This window comes from Ahaetulla prasina, chromosome 4, assembly GCF_028640845.1.
Source record: "Ahaetulla prasina isolate Xishuangbanna chromosome 4, ASM2864084v1, whole genome shotgun sequence".
Lineage (NCBI taxonomy): Eukaryota > Metazoa > Chordata > Lepidosauria > Squamata > Colubridae > Ahaetulla > Ahaetulla prasina.
In genome coordinates, this window is record NC_080542.1 from 146,331,997 (window position 1) to 146,359,343 (window position 27,347).

The 27,347-nt window shown below is 42.3% G+C and overlaps 1 protein-coding gene across 1 annotated transcript in view; it reads right to left on the bottom strand.

The window, feature by feature from the left end:
* The window catches only part of OBSCN (obscurin, cytoskeletal calmodulin and titin-interacting RhoGEF), a 266,194-nt gene that overhangs the window by 40,104 nt on the left and 198,743 nt on the right, over window positions 1-27,347 (bottom strand). The window contains exons 95-102 of the mRNA XM_058182772.1: window positions 23,064-23,106; window positions 18,689-19,932; window positions 5,535-5,646; window positions 4,978-5,105; window positions 2,986-3,098; window positions 1,753-1,921; window positions 552-633; window positions 222-422 (exon numbers count right to left, since the gene is read on the bottom strand). Of these exons, the coding sequence (XP_058038755.1) occupies window positions 222-422; window positions 552-633; window positions 1,753-1,921; window positions 2,986-3,098; window positions 4,978-5,105; window positions 5,535-5,646; window positions 18,689-19,932; window positions 23,064-23,106 (2,092 nt within the window). The remainder of the gene's footprint in view (window positions 1-221; window positions 423-551; window positions 634-1,752; window positions 1,922-2,985; window positions 3,099-4,977; window positions 5,106-5,534; window positions 5,647-18,688; window positions 19,933-23,063; window positions 23,107-27,347) is intronic.

The window sequence follows — 27,347 nt, forward strand, 5'->3', positions numbered from 1 at the left end:
AGAAAGAAACTCAAAATAATGCCACTTTGACCGTTTTCAGGGCAAGATGGGACAGAAACCAACTTGGAGAAGCTTTCAAGATTCTTACAAACAGTGAAGGAGCATTTCTGACGCCTGTTTCTAGCCCACCTTGGCAAGGAAGGAACGCTGAGGACTAGTGTCTTAATGCCATCTCTTTTCATATCTTTCTTTATTCCTTGCTTCAAGGGCAAAAAGGATACAGTTCCAAAATAAGAATTAAGGTTTTCCGTGTTTCAAACTGGTCCAGTAATTGAGTAATTCGATCATGGGAAAGTTGGACTAGAATATCTCTTTCCCGATAAGCCTGTTCCCTCGTTCGACTTCGCAAGGGGATGAATTTTGCTGCACAAGCCACACGGTTAGCTTTATGGATGACTCTCTTGAGAACACTGAAGGAGCCCCTGAAAACCATTAGATATTCAAAGCGATAAGTTCAAAGCTTTGGGTAAAAAAAGGTTCCCCGGTATCATATTCCCCCCCCCCAAATAATAGTGGATGGATGCTAAGGGGGGGGAAAAAATCATTTTTACCTTCCTATTTCCTGTTTAACCTCGTAGAAAGAATGAAGTTTCCTTCGTGGGCTTCGCTTCTTCGCCTCTTGACTTTTCTTGTCTACGATAATCAGAATAAGAATCAAAGTGATGACAATGATAGAAATGCTATTTGCCTTCCAAGCAAGAACTGGTGGGACCATCAAATACAGGTAATCCTCGGCTTACGGCCACAATGGAGCCCCAAATTTCTGTTGCTAAGCAGACAGTTGTTAAGTGAGTTTTTGCACCTTTTTACAAGCTTTCTTGCCATTCTTGTTAAGTGAATTGTAGCAGTTGTTAAATTAGTGACGTGGTTGTTAAGTAAGCCTGGCTTCCCCCATTGACATTTCTTGTCAAGAGGCTGCAAAAGGGGATCACAGAACCCCGGGACAACCATCATAAACACAGATCAGTATTTGTGAGCAATACTGATTCGTAATATGACATATGAAATAAACTGACTCATAAATGGAAGCGAAAAGCTTTTCAAAGAAAAAAAACCAAGAAAGTCCGATTGCTTTTTAGAAAAAGCACCTTTGGGAGGACCGATGGAGAATCTACATAGACCTTTAACGAAGGAACTGGAGAAAAAAGACAAAATACAATGAACTGCAAATAGAAAGAGAATGTCTGTCAAGGACCGCAGAGGTCTTCTGGTCTAAATTCTTGCCCAGCCTGGAGACTATCCTAGTCCAGACAAATGGCATCTTCTTCTTGAAAACCTCCCGTGACGGAGCACTCACAGCTGTTCCATTGATTAATTGTTGTCACTGTCAGGAAATTGCTCCTTGCTTCTACATTGGTCTTTCTTTGATAAGTGTCATCCATTCCTTTTTGTCCTGACCTTGGGTGCTTTGGAGAATAGGTTGATCCCCCTCTTCTCTGCGACAGCCCCTCAAATATTGTTCCCCCCCCCCAATACTTCTCTTCTTTAGATTAGATATAACTAGTTCCCCCAACCATTCATTGTACAATTTTGTTGCAGAGGGAAAGAAGGGAGGGAGGGAGGGAGGGAGGGAGGGAGGGAGGGAGGAAGGATGGATGGATGCAGGGAGGAAGGGAGGGAGGGAGGAAGAGAAGCAGGGAGGGAGGAAAGGAAAGGAAAGGAAAGGAAAGGAAAGGAAAGGAGGAGGGAGGGAGAGAAAGGAGGGAAGGAAAAGAAAGAATAAATGAGAGGAAAACCACCAAGTCAACATACCTTCCTGCACCACCAGCTCCGCTTTGCAGACCACCTCCCCTCCAGGGTTTTTAGCCATGCAAGCGTAGACCCCTCCATCTTCGGCCCGAGCGTTGTAGAGGATCAGAGAGTAGCTAGTCCCTTCCTTCGACTGGTGGATCCTTTCGCTGTCCAGCAACAAGGAAACTCCCTAGAAGGAAGCGAGGGAAGCACGCAAAATAAGGTAGGTAGCCACACTTTCAGCCCTTCGCTTGGACTTCAGCCAGGGGCAGCCCCACCTAAGCTCTTGGTTTAAGAATATATCTCTGGGAAGGGTTTGCACCAAGATAGAAGAAGGACTTAGCATACGGTCAGTGATGGGATTCAAGTAATTTAACAACCGGTTCTCTGCCCTAATGATTTCTTCCAACAACCAGTTTGCCAAACTGATCAGAAAGTTAACAACCGGTTCTCCTGAAGTGGTGCGAACTGGCTGAATCTCACCACTGGTTACGGTATTTATAAATGGAGGTTGCCTTTGACTTACAACAGTTCATTTAGTGAATGTTTGAAGTTACAATGGCACTAAAAAAAGTAACTTAGGACTGTTTTTCAGATTTATGACCATTGCAGCATTCCCATGGTCATCTGATCAAAATTCAGACACTGGGCAACTGACTCATATTTATGATGGTTATAGTGACCCAGTGGGGGTGTGTGTCATGTGATCCCCTTTTGTGACCTTCTGACAAACAAAGTCAATGGGGAAGCCAGGTTCTATTTAGTGTTATTAGCTTAGCTTAGCAGTGATTCACTCAACAAATGTGGCAAGAAAGCAGGTAAAATGGGTCAAAATTCATTTAACAATTGTCTCACTTGGCTACAGAAATGTTGGGCTCAATTGTGGGTCATAAGTTGAGGACTATCTGTATTATGATATTTATGATGGTTGCAGTGTCCCGGGGTCACGTGACCCCCTTTTGCAGGTTTCTGACAAGCAAAGTCAATAGGGAAGCCAGATTCACTTAACAACCCTGTGACTAACTTAACAACTGCAATGATTCGCTTAACAAGCGTGGCAAGAAAAGTTGCAAAATGAAGCAAAATTCACTTAACAACTGCCCCCAACAGAAATTTGGGGCTCAGTGGTGGCCATAAGTTGAAGACTATCTGTCATTATTTTTTTCTAAATAGCATAATTTTTCTACCCACAAACGGGTCTGTAGCCATTTCTTTTTTTATTCCCACCCAAGTTTGAGGGTGTCTTTGACATACCTTAAACCATCCGACAACCGGCTGAGGATCGCCTTCAATGACGGCCTGGAACTTGGCCATTTCCCCACACCGAACCTGGACATCCTCAAGGGGCACCTGCATGTATGGTGGACCTAATAAAAGAAAAATATGAAGTGCAGTTGGACAGATCTAGAGCTTCGCTATTTTCTCGCAGGCGTTTCATGACCTAACTAAGCAACATCATCAGTGATTGATGGGAGTATGGTTTGCTCTCAGTGGTTTAAGCAGAACTATTCTTTTCAGAAGGAGAAAGGAGAAAGCAATCAGAGCCATGATAAAACTTGTACCATGAGCTGGTTAAACAATACTTGGGTTCCGGGGGCTCTTCTTGTATCTATATCTATGAGGTCCTTGATGCTCTCAGAGCTTGGCGGTTTGCTTGCAGAAGGGAGTGGGGTTTGTAAAGAGGAAGAGGGAGAGGATTTTCTTTCTCTTTTTTTCTTTTGAAGCTTCTTGAGAAGCTTTTTCTCATACAAAAAGCTTCTTCAGCTCTGACCGGATGGTGGGGAATGGAAGGATTTATACTCCTTGCAGACAGCTGGACATAATAATAATAATAATAATAATAATAATAATAATAATAATAATAATAATAATAATAATAATAATAATAATAATAATAATAATAATAATAATTTAATTTGTATACCGCCCTTCTCCCGAAGGACTCAGGGCGGTGCACAGCCAGAATACAAAGAAAAACAATACATATAATATTAAGAACACCCCTTAAAAAACTTATTCAATTGGCCGAAAATTTAAAATCTAATAACACCCAATAAAAAATTTACAAAAATTTAAAACCCATAAAAACAAATTAAAATTTTTAAAATTTTTAAAATCAAGGACATTTCCATCCTTTTAGGGAGGCGTTGGCAAATGGGCATGGAGCCTTTTCGGAGCTGCTGAATGGGCTTGTGTTGTGGGTTGGAGATGATGATTGTTGTGTCTTGCCCGCCCTCAGAGCAGCCGGGGCCTTCTTATCTGCTCCCGAACACGGAGGAATGTATGCCTCCCGGCCCCAGTCCTGGCTCCATGCCCAGACAAACTGCAGAAGAAGGAGCACCCCCCGGCCCCAGCCCTGACTCCATGCCCAGGCAAACGGAGCAGCTAGACCCCTCCCCCTCCTCCACAGCATGTGAGCCTGAGGAGGGTTTATTACCAACAGCTGATTGGAGTGATCCTCGCATCAGAAGACTTGATAGGCGGAGGCAACAGAAGGAAGGGAGGGGCAGGCCTTAATGAGTGCTGAGTCATGGAGCCACACCCCATGGCCTATATAAAGGATCTGCTTTCTGACAGTCTCTGAGTCAGGCAAAAGTCGAACTTATCTTGCTGAAGTCACTTACTGGTCTCCTGCCTGCTCTGAGGACTTTGCTAGGACTTTGGGCAGAGCTGCAGAGGCAAGCCTGATTCGGATTTCCCTGACCCGGCCATCAGCGGAGGAGTGGGACACGACAATGATGTCATATCCCACCCTCCCTATTGAGAGGGGGCTGTTCAAAGAGGAAAGGGAGGAAGACGAGGAGGAGGGGGCGGGCCCTTCATGCTCCCTGAGTGTGCTAGATGGGAGAAGGGTTTGCTCTCTTATAATAGACTAGCAGCCCAGCATTAAAAAGCAAGGTATTAATCCGGCTGCCTCCGTATCTGCCACAAGGTGATTTTATCTCATGACCTCATTGCACAGATGCTGTTTTGTGTCTTCCATTGTGTCCTTGATTCCAAAAGGCAGCGCAACCCGCACTCTCCCCCTCCCTTCGCGGATGCTAGTGGGGGTTTCAACTAGGTAGGCCCTATAATCTTGAAAATCCGAATATCTAGAAACACTGATCAACCTAGCCTTGAAGCTTCGCTTTATTTTGGTCCATAGAGAGTCATAGAATGTGGACTAGTAGAGTTGAAAGGGACCCTGGAGGTCATCTAGCCCAACCCCTCGCCTTGAGGCCACATCAACAGATAAGAATCTCTTACTTGTGACACTCTTTTCTCCCTTTTTATCGACACGGGTTCTCTCTGCGACGCCCTCACCGGCTAAATCCAAAATGTCCTCTGTTCTTTCATTCTTGAACCACGGCACCTCCGCCATCATTTCGAGGACCCTTGACGATCAAAACCAAGAAGCAGAATTATGGCCAGGAACCACAGAGACAGGTAGTCCTTGACTTACAACCAAAATGGAGCCCAAAATTTCCATTGCTAAGTGAAACAATTGTGAAGTGAGTTTTATCTCCATTTTATGAACTTTATTGACACAGTTGTTAAGTGAATCGCTGGGTTGTTAAGCAAATCTTGCTTCACAACTGACTTTGCCTGACAGAAGGTCGCAAAAGGGATCACGTGACCCCAGGGCTCTGTAACCGTCATAAATATGAGTCAGGTGCCCCATGGATACATGACCATGGGGATGCTGTAATGGTCGTAATGTGAAAAACTGTCATAATTCACTTTTTTCAATGCCATTGTAACTTCAAACTGTTCACTAAATGAACAGTTGTAAATTGAGATTTAAAGAAATTCAATAAACTTACTTGGAAGAGAGATCAGCACCTTCACACATGCTTCTGTCTTGGGGAATGATGTCTGCTTCCCTAGACAATATGTCATTTTCTCTGGTTTTGCCAGCAGGCGCCTGGAGTTCAGCTAGTCACCAAAATAGAAATATTTAGATTAGTTGTTGCTAGAAATAATGTTTTATCAGTTACCCTACAGAAAAAATACTGCACTGTTTTTAAACGGAATGCTGCTAATGTTCTGTCCTCAATTTTCTTTTGTTCTCCACTTTAAAAAAAATCAGGGTTTTCTCTTAAATTCTACAGTATTTGCCTTTTTATTGTCTTTTATTTCTTTTTAATTACTTTGCTGCTTACTGCTCACAGAGCATATTTGCTGGTATATTAAAATAGTGCCGTAAACCAAACCTATCTTTTAAAAAAGGATTAAAATAAAATAAATTAGAAGCACATTTAAGTTTGGCCCAGTGGTTAGTGCATCTGAGTAGGTACCTGGAGGCAGTGAGTTCTAGTCCCGCCTTAATCATGACTTTGGGCCAAACACCAGGAGATGATGAGTTCTAGTCTTGCCTTAGCCATGAAAGTTGGTTTGGTGACTGGCAGTCCTGAAGATCCAAAAATCTTCTGGTTGTGGGTGTTACTTGGAACCCTGACAGGGACATTGGGTCAGTCCCAACCCAATCCATCTTACAAGGTTGTTGTGATGGAAAAAACAGGAGAGGAAGGAATATAAAGTTTGTTCCAGGGGTGAAATTCACTTACCTTCCCTATTGGTTCGCTAATGTGTGGGTCTGCGCATGCGCAAAGCCTTCTGCACATGCGCAGAGGCTTAAAATGTTGCAAAAAAGTGATATCATGACGTCCATGTGGGTAGGCAGAACCTCCCACAATCGCCGCTAACAGTTAAAAGCTGAGCTGGATAGAACCAGCTCAGGGGTGGGTTCTAAAAATTTTTTAGTACTTGTTCTGTGGGCGTGGCTTATTTTGTGGGCATGGCTTGATTATCATGTGACTGGGTGGGCGTGGCCAATAACAATAAATAATAAAAATAATAAAGTATACGAAACAATAAGAGGTACCAAAAACCAACTTTCACACTTTACACACACACAATACAACACAACTGACTCACCACACACAATGTAAAAGCAGCTGCACTTCACCCCAAATGGCCCCTGCAACAAGCAGGAACCTCACAAAGCCACAAAAAGCTCAAAAACCAAGTTTCACACTTCACACACACACAACACAACTCAACAGACTCACACACACAAAATGCCACATACAGCTTTGTGAGATTCTGTGCATTTGTGTAGTTAGAGTGAAACAGTACAGAAACACACCAAATCTCAGAAAGCTGCACAAATATTTTATTATTTTATTTATATTTTTTAGATCAGGGGTCTCCAACCTTAGTAACTTTAAGGTTTGTGGACTTCAACTCCCAGAGTTGAAGTCCACAAACATACTTACGCTTATATATATATATGCTTATATATTGTATAGTTATTTCATGCTTATGCTTATATATACTGTTGTGACAAATAAATAAAGAGTTCCTCAGCCAGCAAAAGCACTGAGGACATGGATTGCAGAAGCCAAAGGAAAGCGAGCCCGAAACGAGCTTACTTAATTAAGTAAATGAGGAGGGAGGATTGGGTGGGCCAGAGGAAACAAATTTTTTAAAAGGCTCCTCTGAGGATCCAGGCTGAAGTTGCCTAATAGCAGCCCAGCAGCTCTTAACTCAGCTGGGATCGCCTTTAACCTTGGCTGAAGAGGTTTTAAAAAAACTTTTAAAGGGTTCTGATGATCCCTGCTCAGCCACACAATCATCAGAGATTTTTGTTTTTTTAAAAAACCTTTTTTTGGCTGAAGAAAAGATGCTTTTAAAAGTAAAAAAAGAAAACAAACTTCTGATGATCGTGGAACCGGTTCGGAGGCATGGCCAGCCAGCCATTACTACCTGTTCTCCAAACGCCAGTAGATTTTTACTACCGGCTCTACAGAACCGGAGCAAACTGGGGGCAACCCACCACTGAACCAGCTGAATTTCACCCTTGGAATGTTAGCCACCTTGAGTTATTTATAAACATAATAAAAGTGAGATACAGATAAATAATGAGAAGGGAGGGAGGGAGGGAGGGAGGGAGGGAGGGAGGCAACAAGAATGATAGAGGAAGGAAGGAAGGAAGGAAGGAAGGAAGGAAGGAAGGAAGGAAGGAAGGAAGGGAGGAAACAAGAATGATAGAGGAAGAAAGGGAGGGAGGAAGGAAACAAGAATGATAGAGGAAGAAAGGAAGGGAGGAAGGAAACAAGAATGATAGAGGAAGAAAGGAAGGGAAGGGAGGGAGGAAACAAGAATGATAGAGGAAGGAAGGGAGGGAGAAAGAGAGGAAACAAGAATGTTAGAGGAATGAAGAAAGGAAGGGAGGAAGGAAACAAGAATGATAGAGGAAGGAAGGAAGGAAGGAAGGAAGGAAGGAAGGAAGGAAGGAAGGAAGGAAGGAAGGAAGGTGGAAGAAAGGGAGGGAGGAAACAAGAATGATAGAGGAAGAAAGGAAGGGAAGGGAGGGAGGAAACAAGAATGATAGAGGAAGGAAGGAAGGGAAGGGAGGGAGGAAACAAGAATGATAGAGGAAGGAAGGAAGGGAAGGGAGGGAGGAAACAAGAATGATAGAGGAAGGAAGGGAGGGAGAAAGAGAGGAAACAAGAATGTTAGAGGAATGAAGAAAGGAAGGGAGGAAAGAAACAAGAATGATAGAGGAAGAAAGGAAGGGAGGAAGGAAACAAGAATGATAGAGGAAGAAAGGAAGGGAAGGGAGGGAGGAAACAAGAATGATAGAGGAAGGAAGGGAGGGAGAAAGAGAGGAAACAAGAATGTTAGAGGAATGAAGAAAGGAAGGGAGGAAAGAAACAAGAATGATAGAGGAAGGAAGGAAGGAAGGGAAGGGAAGGGAAGGGAAGGGAGGAAGGAAGGAAGGAAGGAAGGAAGGAAGGAAGGAAGGAAGGAAGGAAGGAAGGAAGGAAGGAAGGAAGGAAGGGGATATTTTTTACCATTCTCAATTTGACAAGAAATACTGTGTATGTCATCTGCTGTTTAGCTGTAACCATCACCATGCAAAGAAATAATGTCCATGATCTATCTACCATACCATACAATAATACTATAATACTATACCATACAATAATCCTATTGTTCTCTTCATTATAGTATTATATGCATACTTTTACTTATACTTTTACTTATATATACTTTTTCTCTCATGATGGGTTATTGTTTATGTTGATGTTTGTATATACTGTTGTGACAAAATAAAAAAAAATTAATTGCATATGGGGTGCCCTCTGTTCCAAAAAATGACAGACATAACAGTGGAACAAAGGAGCAATAAATGAAATGCTCTGTAGCCCCCAGTGTGTGATGGTGCCGAAGAACCTGACTTCCGTATGGTTGTCTGAGAAAAGATGGAGAACAGAAACTATTCTGCGAGATGATCTCAGTCTGAAAGGGGCCATTAATGCCAGTCCAACTCCAGATGTGTATCTTATGTGTTTGCTTCTGTGAAAGAGGTGTGGGTGTGGGTGTGACTTTTTTGTAATGAAAATGGTTCCTTGCAGAGGAGTGATCAAGAGATTGTGGTGATTGCCATTAAGATAAAACACATTCCAACAACAAACGCAAAGACAAAAACATCCACAGTGTGTTCTCTGAAGCAATTTTTATTTTATTCTTTGAAGGACTCTGCAGACAGAATACATTGCGGCTATGGCATGTGGTGGACATTAAATAAAGCACAGCTTCAAGTGGGAACCCCATTTTGACTTTTCTGTCTTTCTCCAAATACCTCTGAAAGCGTCAATAAGTGATGACAGGTGGTTTGGAGAAGAAGAAGAAAAAAAGAGGGGGTGGGGGTTGGAAATCTTCTGGTCCTGAGATCCTGAGTTCAAACCCTGCCTTAGTCATAAAACCCGGCTGGATGACTTTGAACCAATCCACAGGAGATTGGGAATTGTGGTCCTACGGTAGGCACGAAAGCCAGCTTGGGCCAGTCACCAGGTGATGGTGAATTCTGATCCGGCCTTAGACGTGAACGTCAGAAACTTACAACCACAATGGAGATCAGCATCTCAGTTGCTAAGCAAGGCGGCTGTAATGCAAGTGGTGCTCGATTTTACGATCACCAAATTTTGATCACCGTGATTGTGGGGATGAGGCAATGGTCGTGAGTGCAAGGACTGGTCGTAAGTCTCTTTTTTTCAGTGCCGTTGGGACTTCCAATGGTTACTTTAAAGAATAGTCATTAAGTTGAGGACTACCTGTATAGTGTCAAGCCTGAATTTGACCGGGTTGTGGGATTGTTAGTATCCTGGGTTATTCTCTCATGAATTCAGTTTGTTTGTTTGTTTGTTTGTTTGTTTATTTATTTATTTATTTATTTATTTATTTATTTATTTATTTATTTATTTATTAAATTTTTATACCGCCCTTCTCCCGAAGGACTCAGGGCGGTTTACAGCCATGATAAAAACAACAACAGGATACACATAAAACCATAATTTAAAAATGGGAAGAGATCACAGAGTCTGGTAGTGCATTCCAGGCATTAACAACTCTGTTACTGAAGTCATATTTTCTGCAATCGAGATTGGAGCGGTTCACTTTAAGCTTAAATCTATTGTTAGATTTATTTTACAAATGGCCGAATTAAAACATTTAGAATAAAACCCAAATTTTAAAATGTTAAAACATTGAAACTAATTAAAATCTTATTAAAATCCTATGCAAGTCCTGCGCGAACAAACAAATAGGTCTTCAGTTCTCAGCGGAAAGTCCAAAGGTCCGGCAGTTGCCGAAGTCCAGGGGGAAGTTCGTTCCAAAGGGTGGGAGCCCCCACAGTTTGATCCAGTTTGGAGCTTAAGGGGGGAGAGCTGAGGCGGGTGGAGTCTTCAGCCAAACCGACATAGCGAGCCGATCAGTCAGAGACATTCCGAAGGCTAGTTGGCCAGAGGAGGAGGAGGAGGAGGAGGAGAGAAATCGCCAAGCAATCAACTCTCATCCCAGCTAGACAATGTGGATTCCAGCTGGACAGATGACCCGAGTTTAACTCATAGAATCATCTATTGCAAAGTCCTTCCTATTGAGGATTACTTCAGTTTCAATCGCAACAATACACGAGCACACAATGGATTTAAGTTTAATGTGAACCGCTCCAATCTCGATTGCAGAAAATATGACTTCAGTAACAGAGTTGTTAATGCCTGGAATGTACTACCAGACTCTGTGATCTCTTCCCATAATCCCAAAAGCTTTAACCAAAAACTATCTATTATTGACCTCACCCCATTCCTAAGAGGTCTGTAAGAGGCATGCATAAGAGCACAAGCATGCCTACCGTTCCTGTCCTAATGTTTCCTTTCGTTATGCCCAATTCTTTATTTTTATTTTTATTTTGTCACAACAGTATACGTAAACATTGACATAGAACAACAATACATCATAAAAGAAAAACATATATATAAGTAAAAGTATGTAATAACTATATTAATTTGATATAATGAAAGGGAATAATAGGACAGGAACGGTAGGCACTTTTGTGCTCTTATGCACGCCCCTTACAGACCTCTTAGGAATGGGGTGAGGTCAATAGTAGAGAGTTTTTGGTTGAAGTTTTTGGGATTATGAGTAGAGACTATAGAGTCAGGTAGTGAGTTCCAAGCGTTAACAACTCTATTACAGAAGTCATATTTTCTGCAATCAAGGCTGAAGCGGTTAATATTAAGTTTGAATCTATTGTTTGCTCTTGTATTGTTGCGACTGAAACTGAAGTAGTCTTCAACAGGAAAGGACATTGCAATAGATGATTCTGTGTGTTAAACACAGGTCTTGTCGGAGTCAGCAGAGTTCTAAGTTTTCTAATCCCAGGATTTCAAGTCTGGTGGTATAAGGTATTTTGTTGTTTTCAGAGGAGGAGGAGGAGGAGGAGGAGAGAAATCGCCAAGCAATCAACTCTCATCCCAGCTAGACAATGTGGATTCCAGCTGGACAGATGACCCGAGTTTAACTCATAGAATCATCTATTGCAAAGTCCTTCCTATTGAGGATTACTTCAGTTTCAATCGCAACAATACACGAGCACACAATGGATTTAAGTTTAATGTGAACCGCTCCAATCTCGATTGCAGAAAATATGACTTCAGTAACAGAGTTGTTAATGCCTGGAATGTACTACCAGACTCTGTGATCTCTTCCCATAATCCCAAAAGCTTTAACCAAAAACTATCTATTATTGACCTCACCCCATTCCTAAGAGGTCTGTAAGAGGCATGCATAAGAGCACAAGCATGCCTACCGTTCCTGTCCTAATGTTTCCTTTCGTTATGCCCAATTCTTTATTTTTATTTTTATTTTGTCACAACAGTATACGTAAACATTGACATAGAACAACAATACATCATAAAAGAAAAACATATATATAAGTAAAAGTATGTAATAACTATATTAATTTGATATAATGAAAGGGAATAATAGGACAGGAACGGTAGGCACTTTTGTGCTCTTATGCACGCCCCTTACAGACCTCTTAGGAATGGGGTGAGGTCAATAGTAGAGAGTTTTTGGTTGAAGTTTTTGGGATTATGAGTAGAGACTATAGAGTCAGGTAGTGAGTTCCAAGCGTTAACAACTCTATTACAGAAGTCATATTTTCTGCAATCAAGGCTGAAGCGGTTAATATTAAGTTTGAATCTATTGTTTGCTCTTGTATTGTTGCGACTGAAACTGAAGTAGTCTTCAACAGGAAAGGACATTGCAATAGATGATTCTGTGTGTTAAACACAGGTCTTGTCGGAGTCAGCAGAGTTCTAAGTTTTCTAATCCCAGGATTTCAAGTCTGGTGGTATAAGGTATTTTGTTGTTTTCAGAGGAGCGGAGAACTCTTCTTGTAAAATATTTCTGGCTATTCATATAGTTATTACATACTTATGCTTATATATATGCTTATATATCGTATAATTATTTCATGCTTATGCTTATATATACTGTTGTGACAAATAAATAAAAAATAAAATAAAATGTGACATATTGTTTTGAAAAATTGAGAAACGTTTACTTATAGTGGGGTCGAAAGCCTGGGAACTTTTAATACTGGCTTTCTACCAGTTAGTGCCAAGATAGTGTATCTAAATAAATTTGTTCTTTGAGGAAACAGAATGCCTCGGTGTTCGATTTGTGATGACTGTGTTACTTCGAACCTGACATTAAGCCAGTAAGCCAGTACTCCAAAAAATTTCACTCCAATCAGAGCTACAATTCCGGAATCCTGATCCCTGGCTGTTCCCTGGACACCCCAGGGAGTTGAAAACTCAGGGAAGACGGAGGAATGGAGAAGGGAGAGAACTGGACGGCAATGAGGGGGCTACCTGAACAAGCGGCAGGCCACTGAAAGTGCCCGGCAGCCGGCCAAAGCGGTGGTGGAAAAAGCTTTGCCAAAAAGCAGGCAGCCGGTGCCCAGCGCCTGGGCGCCAACTGGGAGGAGCTCAGGCCAAGAGGAGGATGACGTCCAGCCCCACGATTCATCCTGAAGTATGGTGGGAAATCGGCTGGAGGCCTTGCTGAAGGAACCGATGGCCGTCGCCCGTGGGAGAGATTGGGGCCCGTCAACTCCGGGTGAGTTGAGGCCATATGACAACCCACGATCAGGCCCTGATGACCCTCCTGAAGGGCAAGCCACGACTGCCAAAGGCCACAGCTAAGCCTGGCGAGGTGCTGAGGAGACCGCTCTCCTGACCTCCCACAGCCCCAGCCGGCAGGGCCAGCGCAGCCCGGCATGAGCTGCAATCCAGGTTGCAGCTGGTCCTACACCCCATTGGCCCTCGCCCTCTACCCGCTTCTGCCCGGCCCGTGGAGGTTTCCGGCAGCAGCCACCAAAGCCCGAGATGGCAGGACTCAGACAAATTGAGGCCCTGGGGAATGGAGGACCATCCCACCCCACAAGGGAGGGGCCTCATCCCCCTCAGCTACTACTCCTCCCCACCAACCTGCAGCCCCTCCACATATCTGGAGCTGGCTTCCAAAGTGCAGACTTGGCCGGTGGTCCCCTCCACAGCCAAAAGAACCCCTTGCCAGATTTATGGGAGCTTCTGGCACTGGTCACCAGGGCCTGAATCAGCAACATCTGCGTGAATCGGGGCCTGGAGAATGGAGGACAGCGTCTCCCGATCTGACCCTAAGAGAGCCGCTAGAGCAGCACTTTATAGTGCTGTGACCCCTTTAATACAATTCCCCACGATATGGCGACCCCAACCATAAAATTATTTTCATTTTGAATTTATCGCGCCTGAAGCCGTATTGACCAGCGATCTGAACTGCTTGCGATTGCCTTGAGGACGGAGGCATTAAAGCGGAGACTCCTCCCCTATTAAGTTTATGGCGCCTGAAGCCAGATTAGGCTAGCGATTGGGAGTGATTGCAGCTGGCTTGAGAGAGAGACATCAGAGCAAAGATTTCTCTCTTTTTTAATTCATCGCGCCTGAAGCCGAATTCGGCTAGCGATTTGAAGAGCCTGCAGCTGGCTTGTGGAGTCAACCATTGGAGCGCGATTCTTCAACTTGCAAGTATACTTCCCATATTTCAGATGGTCTTAGGCGACCCTTGGCAAATCGTCATTCCACCCCAAATGGGGTCCCGACCCACAGGTTGAGAACCGCTGCGCTAGAGCAACCCAATGAGGGAGGAGGCTCATTGCCCGGCCACCCAAGATCCCCCCAGAAGGGCTGGGGACCGCCCAACTGCGAGCACCAACCTGGTAGTGTGGCTGGACCTCCGCTTCAGACACACCTCGGCCTCCCGCACAGACCCATCCAACCCACTGGTCGGCAGCCTAACCACAAGCCGAGGCCCAACCAAAAAGGTGCCTGCTGAATGGATGAAATCACTGAAGAAAGCACGGGAAAATACAAAGCAGGCCCTAAGCGAGGCAGTGAAGGCTTATAAAAAACAGTCCAAAAAGAACTGGTCTCCCCAACCGGAGCTTAAGGTTGGGGGGTGGGTGGGTGGGGTGTAGGGTTTACTTGTCCACGAAATAGCTGAGATTAAAACTAGCCTCTAAAAAGCTCAGTCCTAAATTCATAAGGCTGTTCCCTATAGTGAAAGTGATCAACTCGGTTACGGTACAACTTCAGCTTCCCCTGTTGCTGGGGAAGGTACATCTGGTGTCCACAGTAGTCTGTTGAAAACGGCAATGAGTTCACAAATCCGGCCAGTAGATTGGGCACCCCCTAAGCCCATGTTGATTGAGGGTCAGGCTCATTATGACATAAAGAGAATCTTGGATTTGAGGGTGCAGAGGGGTCATTGGGAATACTTGATATACTGGATGTTCTAAGCTAGGCTCCCTTAAACAGCATGAAGCAGAGTCTTGGTCCTGGCAAAACCCCTTTTATTTACATGACTGTGACTTCCCTTCATTCAAGGCCGGGCAAACAGCCTCTCAAAGGAACATTTATCAACATGAACCTCATCTTGCTTGGAAAGCTGCCAGGTAGCTAGTTTCCAAACACAAGGCAAGGCAAAACTTGGCACAGAGTCTCTTAGAATCACGAACAGATCTTTCCACTCTTGCAACGACTGACCGAACGAATTGTTTCCTGCAAAAGCCCCCTCCCCATTGGCTCCTCTTTTGTTTCCTATGGGAGGGGCCAATCACCTCCAAGGTATGGCTTTACTCCCGAGTCGACCCTGCTTTCTGAGTTGTTCTTGTCTTCTGGCAGCTCTGCGCATGCGCACACCGAGAACAGGCTCCAGCTGTTCCTCTGCCTCACTGCTGTCTAGTTCCCTCTCTGCCTTCAACGCATTGCCCTCGTCCGAGCTTTCCCCAGCTCCCAGGACTGGCCCATATTCCTCTCCAACCTCCTCACTGTCCGACTCTGCTGGCTGCCGGAGGGCCCCAACACTGGAAGGGATACCCCTTTCTGAGGCCACCTGAGTGAAGAGTTGGAAGGTGAGTGCAGATAGGTTGGTAAAGCAGTCTCATGACAAATAGCCCCAGAAACCAAAGGGGCCTGCTGGTAGAGGGAGCGGCGACTAGTGGTATTGACTAACCCTACTATGCTTTGTCTCTTATAGAGATGTTCCTTCAATTGAGGCTGAATTTGACCGGGTTGTGGAATTGTTAGTATCCTGGGTTATTCTCTCATGAATTCAGTTTGATCCAGTTTGGAGTTTAAGTGGGGAGAGCTGAGGCTTCAGCCAAACCGACATAGCGAGCCGATCAGTCAGAGACATTCCGAAGGCTGGTTGGCCAGAGGAGGAGGAGGAGAGAAATCGCCAAGCAACCAACTCTCATCCCAGCTGGACAGTGTGACATATTGTTTTGAAAATTTGAGAAACATTTACTTATAGTGGGGTAGAAAGCCCGGTAACTTTTAATACTGTCTTTCTACCAGTTAGTGCCAAGATGGTGTATCTAAATAAATTTGTTCTTTGAGGAAACAGAATGCCTCGATGTGTTCAGTTTGTGATGGTGCGTTACTTGGAACCTGACATAAAGAAGAAACACAACTTCCTTCCTGAAGGGATGCTAAGTGTCGAGGAACTGTTTCATGCATAAATTTCCTATTGCATTTTATTCCTCTATAGAGACACCGAAAATACATTTGGTGCAGCAGCCCAAATGACAATTAAAAGAGAAAAAATATATTTTGGAAAAAAAATCACAAGAAAAGAAACACAATGCTATTGATTCTTTATTGATAGAAAATTGAGTGTCGTTTCAGTTGACATCTCGTCTCTGAATTTGTTTGATCTCTGAAACAATCTGTTCACTTTGCACCAAGAATATCTAATCCAGCTTATTCATCAACACAAAAGTTACTCAGTATAAATTCTTATTATTCCTTTATAAGAAACCCCAACATTAATCTTCAGATTGTAAATCCCATACAGGCAAGAATTTTTTTTCCCTAGGACTGACTGTAACATTTCAAAAAGTTCTTTTTTCAAAAAAGTCCCAAATATCCAGTGGTTGAAAATTCATAAAAATTAGCTGATCAAGAAAAATGTAAGTTATTTTTTCATTAATTATTTCTCAGCCAAATCATTAATGAACATTTCTAAATCTGTTTAATGAGCTTCCTTAAAAATTCTACGTTTTATAAAGTCCATAATTTTGTGTTTCTAAACGTAGGCTGACAGATTGCATAATTTTCTGCAGAAAGGAAGTTGCAGAGCTTAAAATTTTTGGTGATTGGCAAAGTTAAAAATGCAGACACCACGAAGTAAACATGTAAAGAATAATCAAAAAGAGATTTTTGCAAAATGAAGGGGACTCTTTGAATGAAATTCACCCAGCCTTTTAAAACACTTCGTGGCATGATGTTTGCAGGTAGTCAAACTTAAGACCACAACTGAGCCCAAAATTTCTATTGTTAAGCAAGACATTTGTTGAGTGAGTTTTGCTCCATTTTACGACCCTTCTTGTCACATTTATTAAGTGAGACACTGCAGTTATTAATTTAGTAACATGGCTATAAACCGAATCTGGCTTCCCCATTGATTTTGCTTGTCATAAAGTGACAAAAAGTGATCACATGACCCCAGGACACTGCAACTATCATAAGTACATGCCAGTTGCTAAGCGTCTTAATTTTGATCATATGATCATGGGGATGCTGCAAAGGTTATAAGTGTGAAGAACGGTCAAAAGTCACTCTTTTCACGCTGTTGTAACTTTGATCATTAAACCAATGACTGTAAGTCAAGGACTATTTGTATTCAAGGCAAAAATGCTTGCCATAATGAAAAGGACAAATGTGGGTGATCTTCAGAAGGACCTCATTTCTGATTGGAGAAGACCTTCTCAGCATGATGAGAATTCTCTATTCTCCATTTATGGTTCAGATAAATGTGCCAATGAATTATGAAGAATTATTCAGCAATGCATTTAAACTCACTCATCCATAAATTGGTATTGTTTTTAATCTGTGTTAAGAATTTGCCCAATCAGATGGTATTTTAAGGACAACGTCAAAAATAATTGGAGATATTATTTGTGAGAGCAGGCTATAAGAATACATAGTTATCCAATGCAATCTTCATTTTAATAAAAGGAAGCGTATCTGTCAAGAAAGATTGAAGAGAGCAAAATATTCGGTCAACATTTTGGTACCAATCCTTGTGTTTTGGAATTGGCAAAAATCAAAATACAAGTCAGAAGTCCCTTAAATGGATTTATTGTCTGCATTTAAGCTGATGGAAGTGTCACTTCTGTCAGTGGGATTAAGATGGATTCAGTAAACTTCTGAAATAGAATATAGGTAGTCCTTGATTTATAACCACAGATGAGCCCAAAATTTCTGTTGTTAAGCAAGACAAGTGAATTTTGCCTCATTTTATGTCCTGTCCTGCCACCGCTGTTAAGTGAACCGCTGCAGTTGTTAAATTAGTAACCCTGTTGTTAAGCGAATCTGGCTTCCCCGTTGACTTTGCTGGTCAGAAGGTCGCAAAAGGGGATCACATGACCCTGGGACATTGCGACCGTCATAAATGTGATCGAGGTGACAAGTATCCGAATTTTGATCATATGACCATGGTGATGTTGCAATGGTCATAAGTGGGAAAAATGGTCATGAGTCACTTTTTTCAGTGCCGTTGTAACATTGAGCAGTCACTAATTGAGCTATTATAAGTCAAGGACTACCTGTGCTACATCTCATTAAATCGCTTCAGAAGTTGCAAAAGAAATGAATTAGAATTATTAAATTCTGAATTGCCTTTTTGGTAACATAGAAAAAATCGGCAGTTTCCGATCACCGTTTAAGAGAAAGTAACCATGATTTAATCTTGTCTCACTAATGATGTTCTAGTTCTACTGCACCTCAATGCCTTACAATGGAATGGTGTGCTTTTTTTTTTAATACAAAAAGGAAAAAAAAATATATAAATCAAAGATTACATTCTATAGATCGTACTGACAGAAGTGTTCCCTTGCAAAAGATCAATTTTATGGTACGTCACCATTTATCTCAGATTTTATTTTTTAATTGTCGTTTCTTCGTTCGTATTCTCATTTTTCCCTTCCATAAAGGCGCTGACTGTTGCTGAGGTCGATGGTAATGTTTTTGTTTTTTTAATTGTTCATCACGGTTAAGAGATCTGGCCTTAATTCCTTGTTAACTTTGGGAAGGATCGTCCTTCTTGATGTGGAACGTGACGGTTTCTCCGACAGCAGTGTTGTAGCTTCGGGTGGACACTTCGGTTTTGAAATTGGATGCGCCACTGTCTGGGGACAACTGGACCTGCGTGCAGAAAGTTGGTCGGTGGGACTCGCCAATCTGGAAAGAAACGTTGGTGGGATCTCTAGGTTGCATCTCGGTCACTCTGGATGCCGACATGAACATACTTCCAGGGTGATGGCCTTCAAGTTTGCTGAAGAAGGTTTGCCTGGGTTTAGAAGCCACAGGCCTACCGACGTTCAGTAATACTGGTTTGCCAATGGTGGGTTTGTTGATCTCGGTCTGGAGAACAGCTATCTCGCAAGGTTTATCTTCTTCGGAATTAAGATGGCTGCACCTGTAGGTCTCTCCTTCTTCAGGGACATAATCTTCAAGGTCCTCCAAAGTTAATGCTTTCCCGTTCCGGGTAAGGATTTTTACTTCGCGGTTGCCAAGATCAGAGAGGTCTCCCCGATCGGGGTCATCTACTGTCGTTTTTTGATCTGGAAGAGTCTCGTCTTCTGGAGAAGACTCCTCCACAACATAGTTCTCAACCCGGGGATGCTGAAGGCCCATCTGAGATGTTTCAATTGTGGTAGTCCCAGATGAGTCAATCCAGCTTTTGGATTCATGAAGATGTGCCTTTCCTTCTAGCTCCACATGAGAACTTTCATTTTGGTTCTCCGATGGTTCTCCAGATCTTTGAACATCTCGGGAGATGGGAGATTCAACTTGCTCAACTCGTTTGTTGTTGGAATTATTCACATTTGGGTCATCTTCAGAGGAAGGCCTGGGTTTCGTGGTGGGCCGAGAATAACCTGATGCAAATTCATCCTTCTCGGAACGCGCAGGGGATGCGCCTCTCTTCCTTGACATCTGGGTTGGTTTCTGCACATTAAACTCAATTATTTCTTCCACTTCCACCCATTTACGCTGTTCTTCCAGAGGAGTCTCTACACTGATACTCCTGCCTGCAACTCCTTGCCTCTCCTGAGGGTCTGTCACAAAAAGAGTTGGAATGGCGGTCTTCCCTACTCCTTCGAGGTCATGCCTGGGACCAGGTTGCCTAACCTTGCTGACATAAATTGGTTCTGATGTTGCGAACTCCGAGCCTGGAGAGCGAGGAGCGTAGCTGGAAGACGGACGGGCGGGAGATGGCTTCCGTTTGGTTCTTGGGTTTTTCACGACGGTGGTGATGGTCTCCTCTCTGATGGTGAAAATGTTGAAGATTGGGATTGGGTGAGAAAGGTCAGGGTTGAACTTGGGGATCCTTGGTGCTTTCTTGGCTTGGGGACAGACATTTCATGACCCAACTAGGAGGAGGAGGAGGAAGAGAAGGGGGAGGGGAAGGGGAAGGAGAAGGAGAGGAACTGTGGGGTCTTTGGTTCTTTCTGAGATTTCTTGTAAACATTTAATGACCAAACCAGGTAATAACATCAGTGCTAGAAGCCAGAACCCCAGTCCCTTCTAGCACTGATGATGTTACCTAGTTTGGTCATGAAACATCTATAAGAAAACAACTGCGCTCAGAGAGCACCAAGGACTCCATAGTCATTCTCCTCCTCCTCCTCCTCCTCCTCCTCCTCCTCCTCCTCCTCCTCCTCCTCCTCCTCCTCCTCCACCACCTTTTCCTTCTCCTTCTCTTCTTGTCCTCCTCCTCCTCTCCCCAACCCTCCCTCCCTTCTAGCACTGATGACATTCCCTAAGAAGGGTCATGAAACATCTGCAAGAAGCTCAGAGAGGATCAAGGATCCTACCCTTTAAAATGTTCCCTGATTCTCAAACCATGGGAATGCACGCTACATCACAGGTTAATGCAAAAATGAAGCACAGCAGGATTAGTTTTGTGAGCTTTGGGTGCATGCAGAAATTAATGTTTGAAAGGAGTTTTTAATTTATTTTTTATTCTTACCACCAGCTTGTCTCCATTTTGGAAATCTCAATTCCCTTCAACTCCCTGAAATTTTTTTCAGTGTAAAAAAAATAAACCTGTTTGTACTATTTCAACAGATGGAAGAGTATATTTTTAGCTCAGGGTTAGACTGTGGAGTCCTTGGTGCTCTTTGAACTTGGTTGTTTTCTTGCAGACATTTCATGACCTAACTAGGTTGCATCGTCTGTGCTAGACTGATGACGTTACCCAGTTTGGTCATGAAATGTCTACAAGGAAACAACCCAGCTCCTATTTCAATAGAGTATTTTTCTAAATTGGAGGCTGGAAGAAAGAAAAATAATATAATTCCTCAAGTGTCATTCAGGCCATTTGGGGTGCGAATTCACTAAACAAGAGGAAGACGCTTTGTTGTAATCTCAAGAACTACAGGTAGTCCTCAATTACTGACTGCAGTTGAGCGCAAAATGCCTGCTGCCAAGAGAGACAGTTGTTAAGTAAATTTTACCCCATTTGACAACCTATCTTGCCACAGCTGTTAAATGAATCCCTGCAGTTGTTAAGTTGATAACACAGTTGTTAAGAGAATCTGGCTTCCTCATTGACTTTGCTTGTCAGATGGCAAAAGGGGATCACATGACCTCGGAAAACTGCAAACCTCATAAATACAAGGCAGTTGCTAATGTCTGAATTTTGAGCACGTGACCACAGGGATGCTGCGTTGGTTGTAAATGTGAAAATGGTCTTAAATCACTTTTTTCAGTGCTGTTGTAAATTTTGCTCATACAGTGCAACTCAAAATATTCTCAATAGAAAGAGGGCCTCCTTTTTGCAATCAAATTTAAGAAAGTAGCATTTGTGTTGGCAGGGAAGCAAAAAAAAAAAAAAAGCATCAAGACATAGATTGAGACGTTCAAACAATCCTTGTTGAAAGTTAGTTGTGATGAAGAGACATTCTTGACCTTTCTCTTATCTTAACCCTAAGAACAATTCCAGAGCTTCTCTGCTTCCAATGAACTGCCAGCACAAGAGACGGACAGACTGGGTTAAAAGCTGCATCTGAGGTCTTGACATCTGGAGGTTAGGGTCAGAAGAAGTCAAGAAGGCAAAATATTTTCAGTGCATGCCCTAAAGAGCTTCAAGTTCAACTGCATGCTTACAGACACCGTCTTGACTCTTTTGACTCCCGGCTACAAGATGGTCCTGGGTCTTCTTCCAGGAAGGAAGGAAAAATAGGAAGGAAGGAAGGAAGGAAGGAAGCAAGGAAGGAAGCAAGGAAGGAAGGAAGGAAGGAAGGAAGGAAGGAAGGAAGGAAGGAAGGAATAAATAAATAAATAAATAAATGAGTGAATGAATGAATGAATGAGTGAGTGAATAAATGAATGAGGAAGGAAGGAAGGAAGGAAGGAAGGAAGGAAGGAAGGAAGGAAGGAAGGAAGGAAAGTAGAGGAAGGGAGGGAAGAAGATGGGCTAGCAATTAGTAGATTATTAAGAGATTTCTTTTAATTCTCTTCAGAATGGGATTCTTCTCTCCCTTCAATTTAATGCAGTGAAACTGTTGTATGCCAGGGAAGAAAAGACAATTAGATTGCTAATTTCTCCTTCAGGAACAATTCCTTGATAAAGATCGATTGTGGGCAGTGATAAAGACAAGAACCAGATTGCTGGTTCAAAGGCAGCTTTGCACACATGATTTCATAATTCTTATGAATTAGTGATGTGCCACATTGGATATCTGGGTCCCTCCCTGACTTTGGTCTGCTCAGGCTTCACAATTTGCATCCGGATCTATCTTAGGAAGATTGCAAAATAGACAGTCACACCTCGAATGGTTTTGTCCCCAGGCCTAAATTTTATCCTAACTTCCCAAAATGCCACTAGACCTGATAGGATGGCAAAAAACTTTTGCACAACCAATAAATACAGACAGTCCTTGACTTACGACAACAATTGAGACTGGCACTTTGATTGCTAAGTGAGGCAGTTGCTCAGTGAGTCATGCCCAATTTTATTTACTTTTGTTGCAGTTGTAAACTGCAACCTTTCTTTTGCCGTGCTTGTTAAGTGAATCACTGCAATTGTTAAGTGAACCAGCAGTTGTTAAGGGAATCCAGTTTCCCCCTCACTGACTTGGCCTATCGGAAGGTTGCAGATGGGATCGTGTGATCCTGGGATGCGGCAACAGTCGTAACTACATGCCAGTTACAGAGTCCCCGAATTTTGATCACGTGATCATGGGGATGCTGCGATGGTCATAAGTGCAAGGAATGATCGTAAGTCACTTTTTTCAGTGATGTTGTAACTTAGAATGAAGGGTTAAATGGAGGGTTGTAAGTCGAGGACCTCCTGTATGGGTTGATTATGGAGACATGCAGAGAGGCAGCACAGCACAACACAAATGCTAATTTATGTATATATATAGATATATATGCATATATATGACTTACATGATGATGGTTTTCTTAGGCACTTTAGTTTCTTGTTCAGTGACTACAAAGAAAACAGTATGAACAGCATGGTGTTAAAAAAAAGGCAGAAGCTCACAATCACATTAAATTTGTTATGCAAATAAAAGTAATTTAAAAACCTTGAGTGGAAAGAATTGAGAGGAAAAATAAAAATTAACACCATCCCACGGTTGTTTTTTTCTGAGATTGCAACCAATTTTAGCAAAGTGTAATAATTAAATCCACAAATCACTTAAGCTGACCACGGACGAACCTTTGCATAAATGACTTAATGGTCAAAAGCCAATTTCCAACCTTAATGGGTTAAATTTAACCAGGTTGGACTGAAAAGAAAACATTTTGAGTTATAAAGACAGGTAGTCGTCAACTTATGACTGAAATTGGGACTGGAATGTCTGTCACTAAGTGAGGTGGCTCTTAAGTGAGTTTTTATGATCTTTTTTGCTGCAGCTGGTAAGCCATCACCACAGTTGTTAAGCAAATCACATGGTTGTTAAGTGAATCTGACTTCCCCCATTGGCTTTGCTTGCCAGAAGGTTGCAAATGGTGATCATGTGACCCCAGGACACTGCAGCCGTCATAAATATGAGTTAGTTGCTAAGTGTCCCAATTGTGATCATGTGAATTGAGATGCTGTGAGGGTCCTAGGAGTGAATATAAGTCACTTTTTTCAGAGCCCTTGTAACTCTGAACAGTTGCTAAGTTAATGGTCATAAATCAATGACTATTTCTAGCTAGAGTGGAACAAAGAGATTTGGCATCTGATCATCCCGTCATTCTGCAGCTCCAAATTTCCCAAAAATGATGGAAATGGCTTATTTTAAGGACGAAATAATGTTTTACACTCAAAATATAGGTAGTCCTCAATTTATGACAATTGAGCCCAAAATTTATGTTGCTAAGCAAGGCAAATGCTAAGAGTTAAGTTGCTAAGGCAAGGAGTTTTGTTCCATTTTATGACCGTTTTTGCCACAGTTGTTAAGCAAACCATTGCAGTTTTTAAATGACATGATTATTAAATGAATCTGGCTTCCTCACTTTGCTTGTCAGAAGGTTGCACAAAGGGGATCATTCCACCTCAGCACAATGCAACCGTCATAAATATGAGTCAGTTGCCAAGCGGCCAAATTTTGATCACGTGACCACTGGGATGCTGTAATGGTTGTGAGGAAAACAGTCATAAGTTACTTTTTCGGAGCTGTTGTAACTTTGAACAGTCAGTAAACAAACGATTGTAAGTCGAGGACTACCTGTACTTGTGTTGAACGTAAAATGGTTCAAATTGGAAACCTTGTGTATGTTTCTTGACTCAGTATGCTGTATCCTGACCCCAGATTTGTAGTTTTCTTTCTTGTTGTACACAAGTCTACTAGTTAAGGAAGCACAGAGTGGAGGAGGGAGGGAGGGGAGGGAGGGACGAAGGAAGGAAGGAAGGAAGGAAGGAAGGAAGGAAGGAAGGAAGGAAGGAAGGAAGGAAGGAAGGAAGGAAGGGTCACACTAAGCAAGAAATAAACAAATAAATAATCAGCATCTTAAATGATTTGTGGATCACAGGATAAGGCTGTTTCACTAATACATACAGCTCAGAATGTCAGGGTACCTACAGTATATCACAATTGTTGTTTTGGCATTCAGGTAATCCTCGACTTATGACCCATGATCCGAATTTCCTTTGCTGAGCTAGGTGGATATTAAGTGAGTCACGCTTGATTTTACAACCTTTTTTGCCATGGTTGCTAAGTGAATCACCGCAACTGTTAAGCAAATCATGTGGTTGTTTAAGCAAACCCGGCTTTTCCCATTGACTTTGCAAATGGCAATCAGATGATGCTGCAGAACTTTGGCTGCCTAGTGGCCAAATTTGGACGTGACCGCAAGGAGGCTGCGATGGTCGTATGTGTGAGGACCTGTTGCTAAACAAGCAGCTGTAAGTCGAGGACTACCTGTCATTATATCCCGATTGCTTTCCACATTAGATTTTCATCTGCTTCAAAAGCATTTCCATCCAGACATTTGCCACTATGTGAGAAAAGGCATTGCGTTGTGTCTCTTCTAAACATGCCATTAGTATATTAATTGAGGATTTTCTATCATGGTCTTTTCCATGTCTTTGCAGTAAAGCCAAAGCAACAATTTTAACAACTGCTAGAATTATTTTTCTGAAAAAAAGAAGAGAGCACGCTATAATACTTTTCAAAATGGGGGTTACAGGTAGTCCTCAATTTACAACCAAAATTGGCCCCAACATTTCTGTTGCTAAATGAAACATTTGCTAAGTGACATTTGCCCCATTTTAAGATACTTTTTGTCACAGTTGTTAAGTGAATCACTGCAGGTGATGAGTTAATAACACGGTCATTGAGTGAATCTGCTTCCCCATTGACTTTGCTGATCAGAAAGCTGAAAAGGGGGATCACTTGACTCTGGGACATTGCAACTGTCATAAATATGAGTCAGTTGCTGCAATGGTCAGAAGTGTGAAAACAGTCATGTCCCCTTTTTCAGTGTCATTGTAACTTCAAATGGTCACTAAATGAACTGTATAAGTTGAGGACTACCTGTATTCAAAGAATCTGGAAACTAAGAGGCTCAAGTGAAGCCACTGAAGTTAATTCTGATAACTTTACAGGCAGAAAAAAGTGTGTTTTTAAAAAAGCAGGATTGATAACAGGAAAATAAAGGCCAAGACAAATATATAAATACAGGTAGTCCTCGACTTACAACCACAATTGAGCCCAAAATTTCTGTTGCTAAGCGAAACAGTTCTTCCGTGAATTTTGCCTGTCTTTATGACCTTTCTTCCCACAGTTGTTAAGGGAATCACTGATGTTGTTAAGATAGTCACATGGTTGTTAAGTGAACTAGCTTTCCCCAGTTGCCAAGTGTCTGAATTTTGATCATGTGACCCTAGGGATGCTGCCACAGTCATAAGGGTGAAAAACGATCATATGTCACTTTTTTTTCCATGTGCCACTCAAATGGTCACTAAATGAACTGTTGTAAGTCAAGGACTCCCTGTATGCAAATTATTTCTCTGTTTAAATCATGTTCAATAGGATATGTTCAAATTCTCCTGTTTTGGCTAGAAAGGCACTTAAAAACTGAGATATCTAGCGGGGGGGCGGGGGGGGAATCAACTTATTGGTTATGACCACCTTACTGAAACCCTGCTCCATTTTATCGTGTGTCACAGTAATTGCAAAACAAATAAGAATGCTTTGATTGCCCTATCAGGGATACCATCTTGATTTTTTTGACCCCTTCCGGTAATGCTGGGTTTTAGGAAACAATGTAAAACCTGTAACAAAATCTCAACAATCCTGACATCATTTTAGAGGAAAGCAAAAACAGGTTGAATAAAATATTCCCAATTTTTGTAAGGGTTGAAACTGGGCACTGATAATCTCTATTTTATTGTTTTATTATGCTTGATAGTGTATGTTTCTGAAACAGAAATTAAGCAAAACCAAACACTGGAATTTAATGGATTAGTATGCTGATTAGGATGGGATTATTATTATTTTAAATACTACATTTGAAATAACCTTTTTCAAATGTAACATTCCACATTGTTAAATACAGTAGCCCTCAACTTACAACCAAAATTGAGATCAGAACATCCTTCGCCAAGTGAATCGCACCCAATTTTATTATCTTTATTTTTGTTGCAATTATGAAGTGAATATCCATGGTTGTTAAGTGAATCACATGGCTGTTAAGAGAATCTGGCTCCCCCATTGACTTTGCTTCTCGTAAGATCGCAAATGGGGATCAGGTGACAACCCCGGGACACTGCTATCGTCATAAATACATACCAGTAGCCACAAGATGGCCCATAACTTATGACTGTGAGGATGCTGTGACGGTCGTAAGAGAGAGGGCCGGTTGTAAGTCACTTTCTTCAGTGCCATTCAGTGGTGGGATCCAGCCAGTTCGCACCACTTCGGGAGAACTGGTTGTTAACTTTCTGAGCACTTTGGTGAACTGGTTGTTGGAAGAAATCATTAGGGCAGAGAACCGGTTGTTAAATTATTTGAATCCCACCACTGGTGCCATTGTAACTTGGAATGGTCACTAAATGAATATGAGACTGGGTCCTCCATGGACTTGCAATCTGCCAAATCACGGATTTGTGAGCAAAATTAACATTGTCAGAAAAAATGCAATGTTTGAAAGGAATCAAACATTGTATAACTACCAGCTCCATAAATAAGCTTGATTTCCTAAATTTTCTGGGCAAGATCTATTTAATTTGTACATATA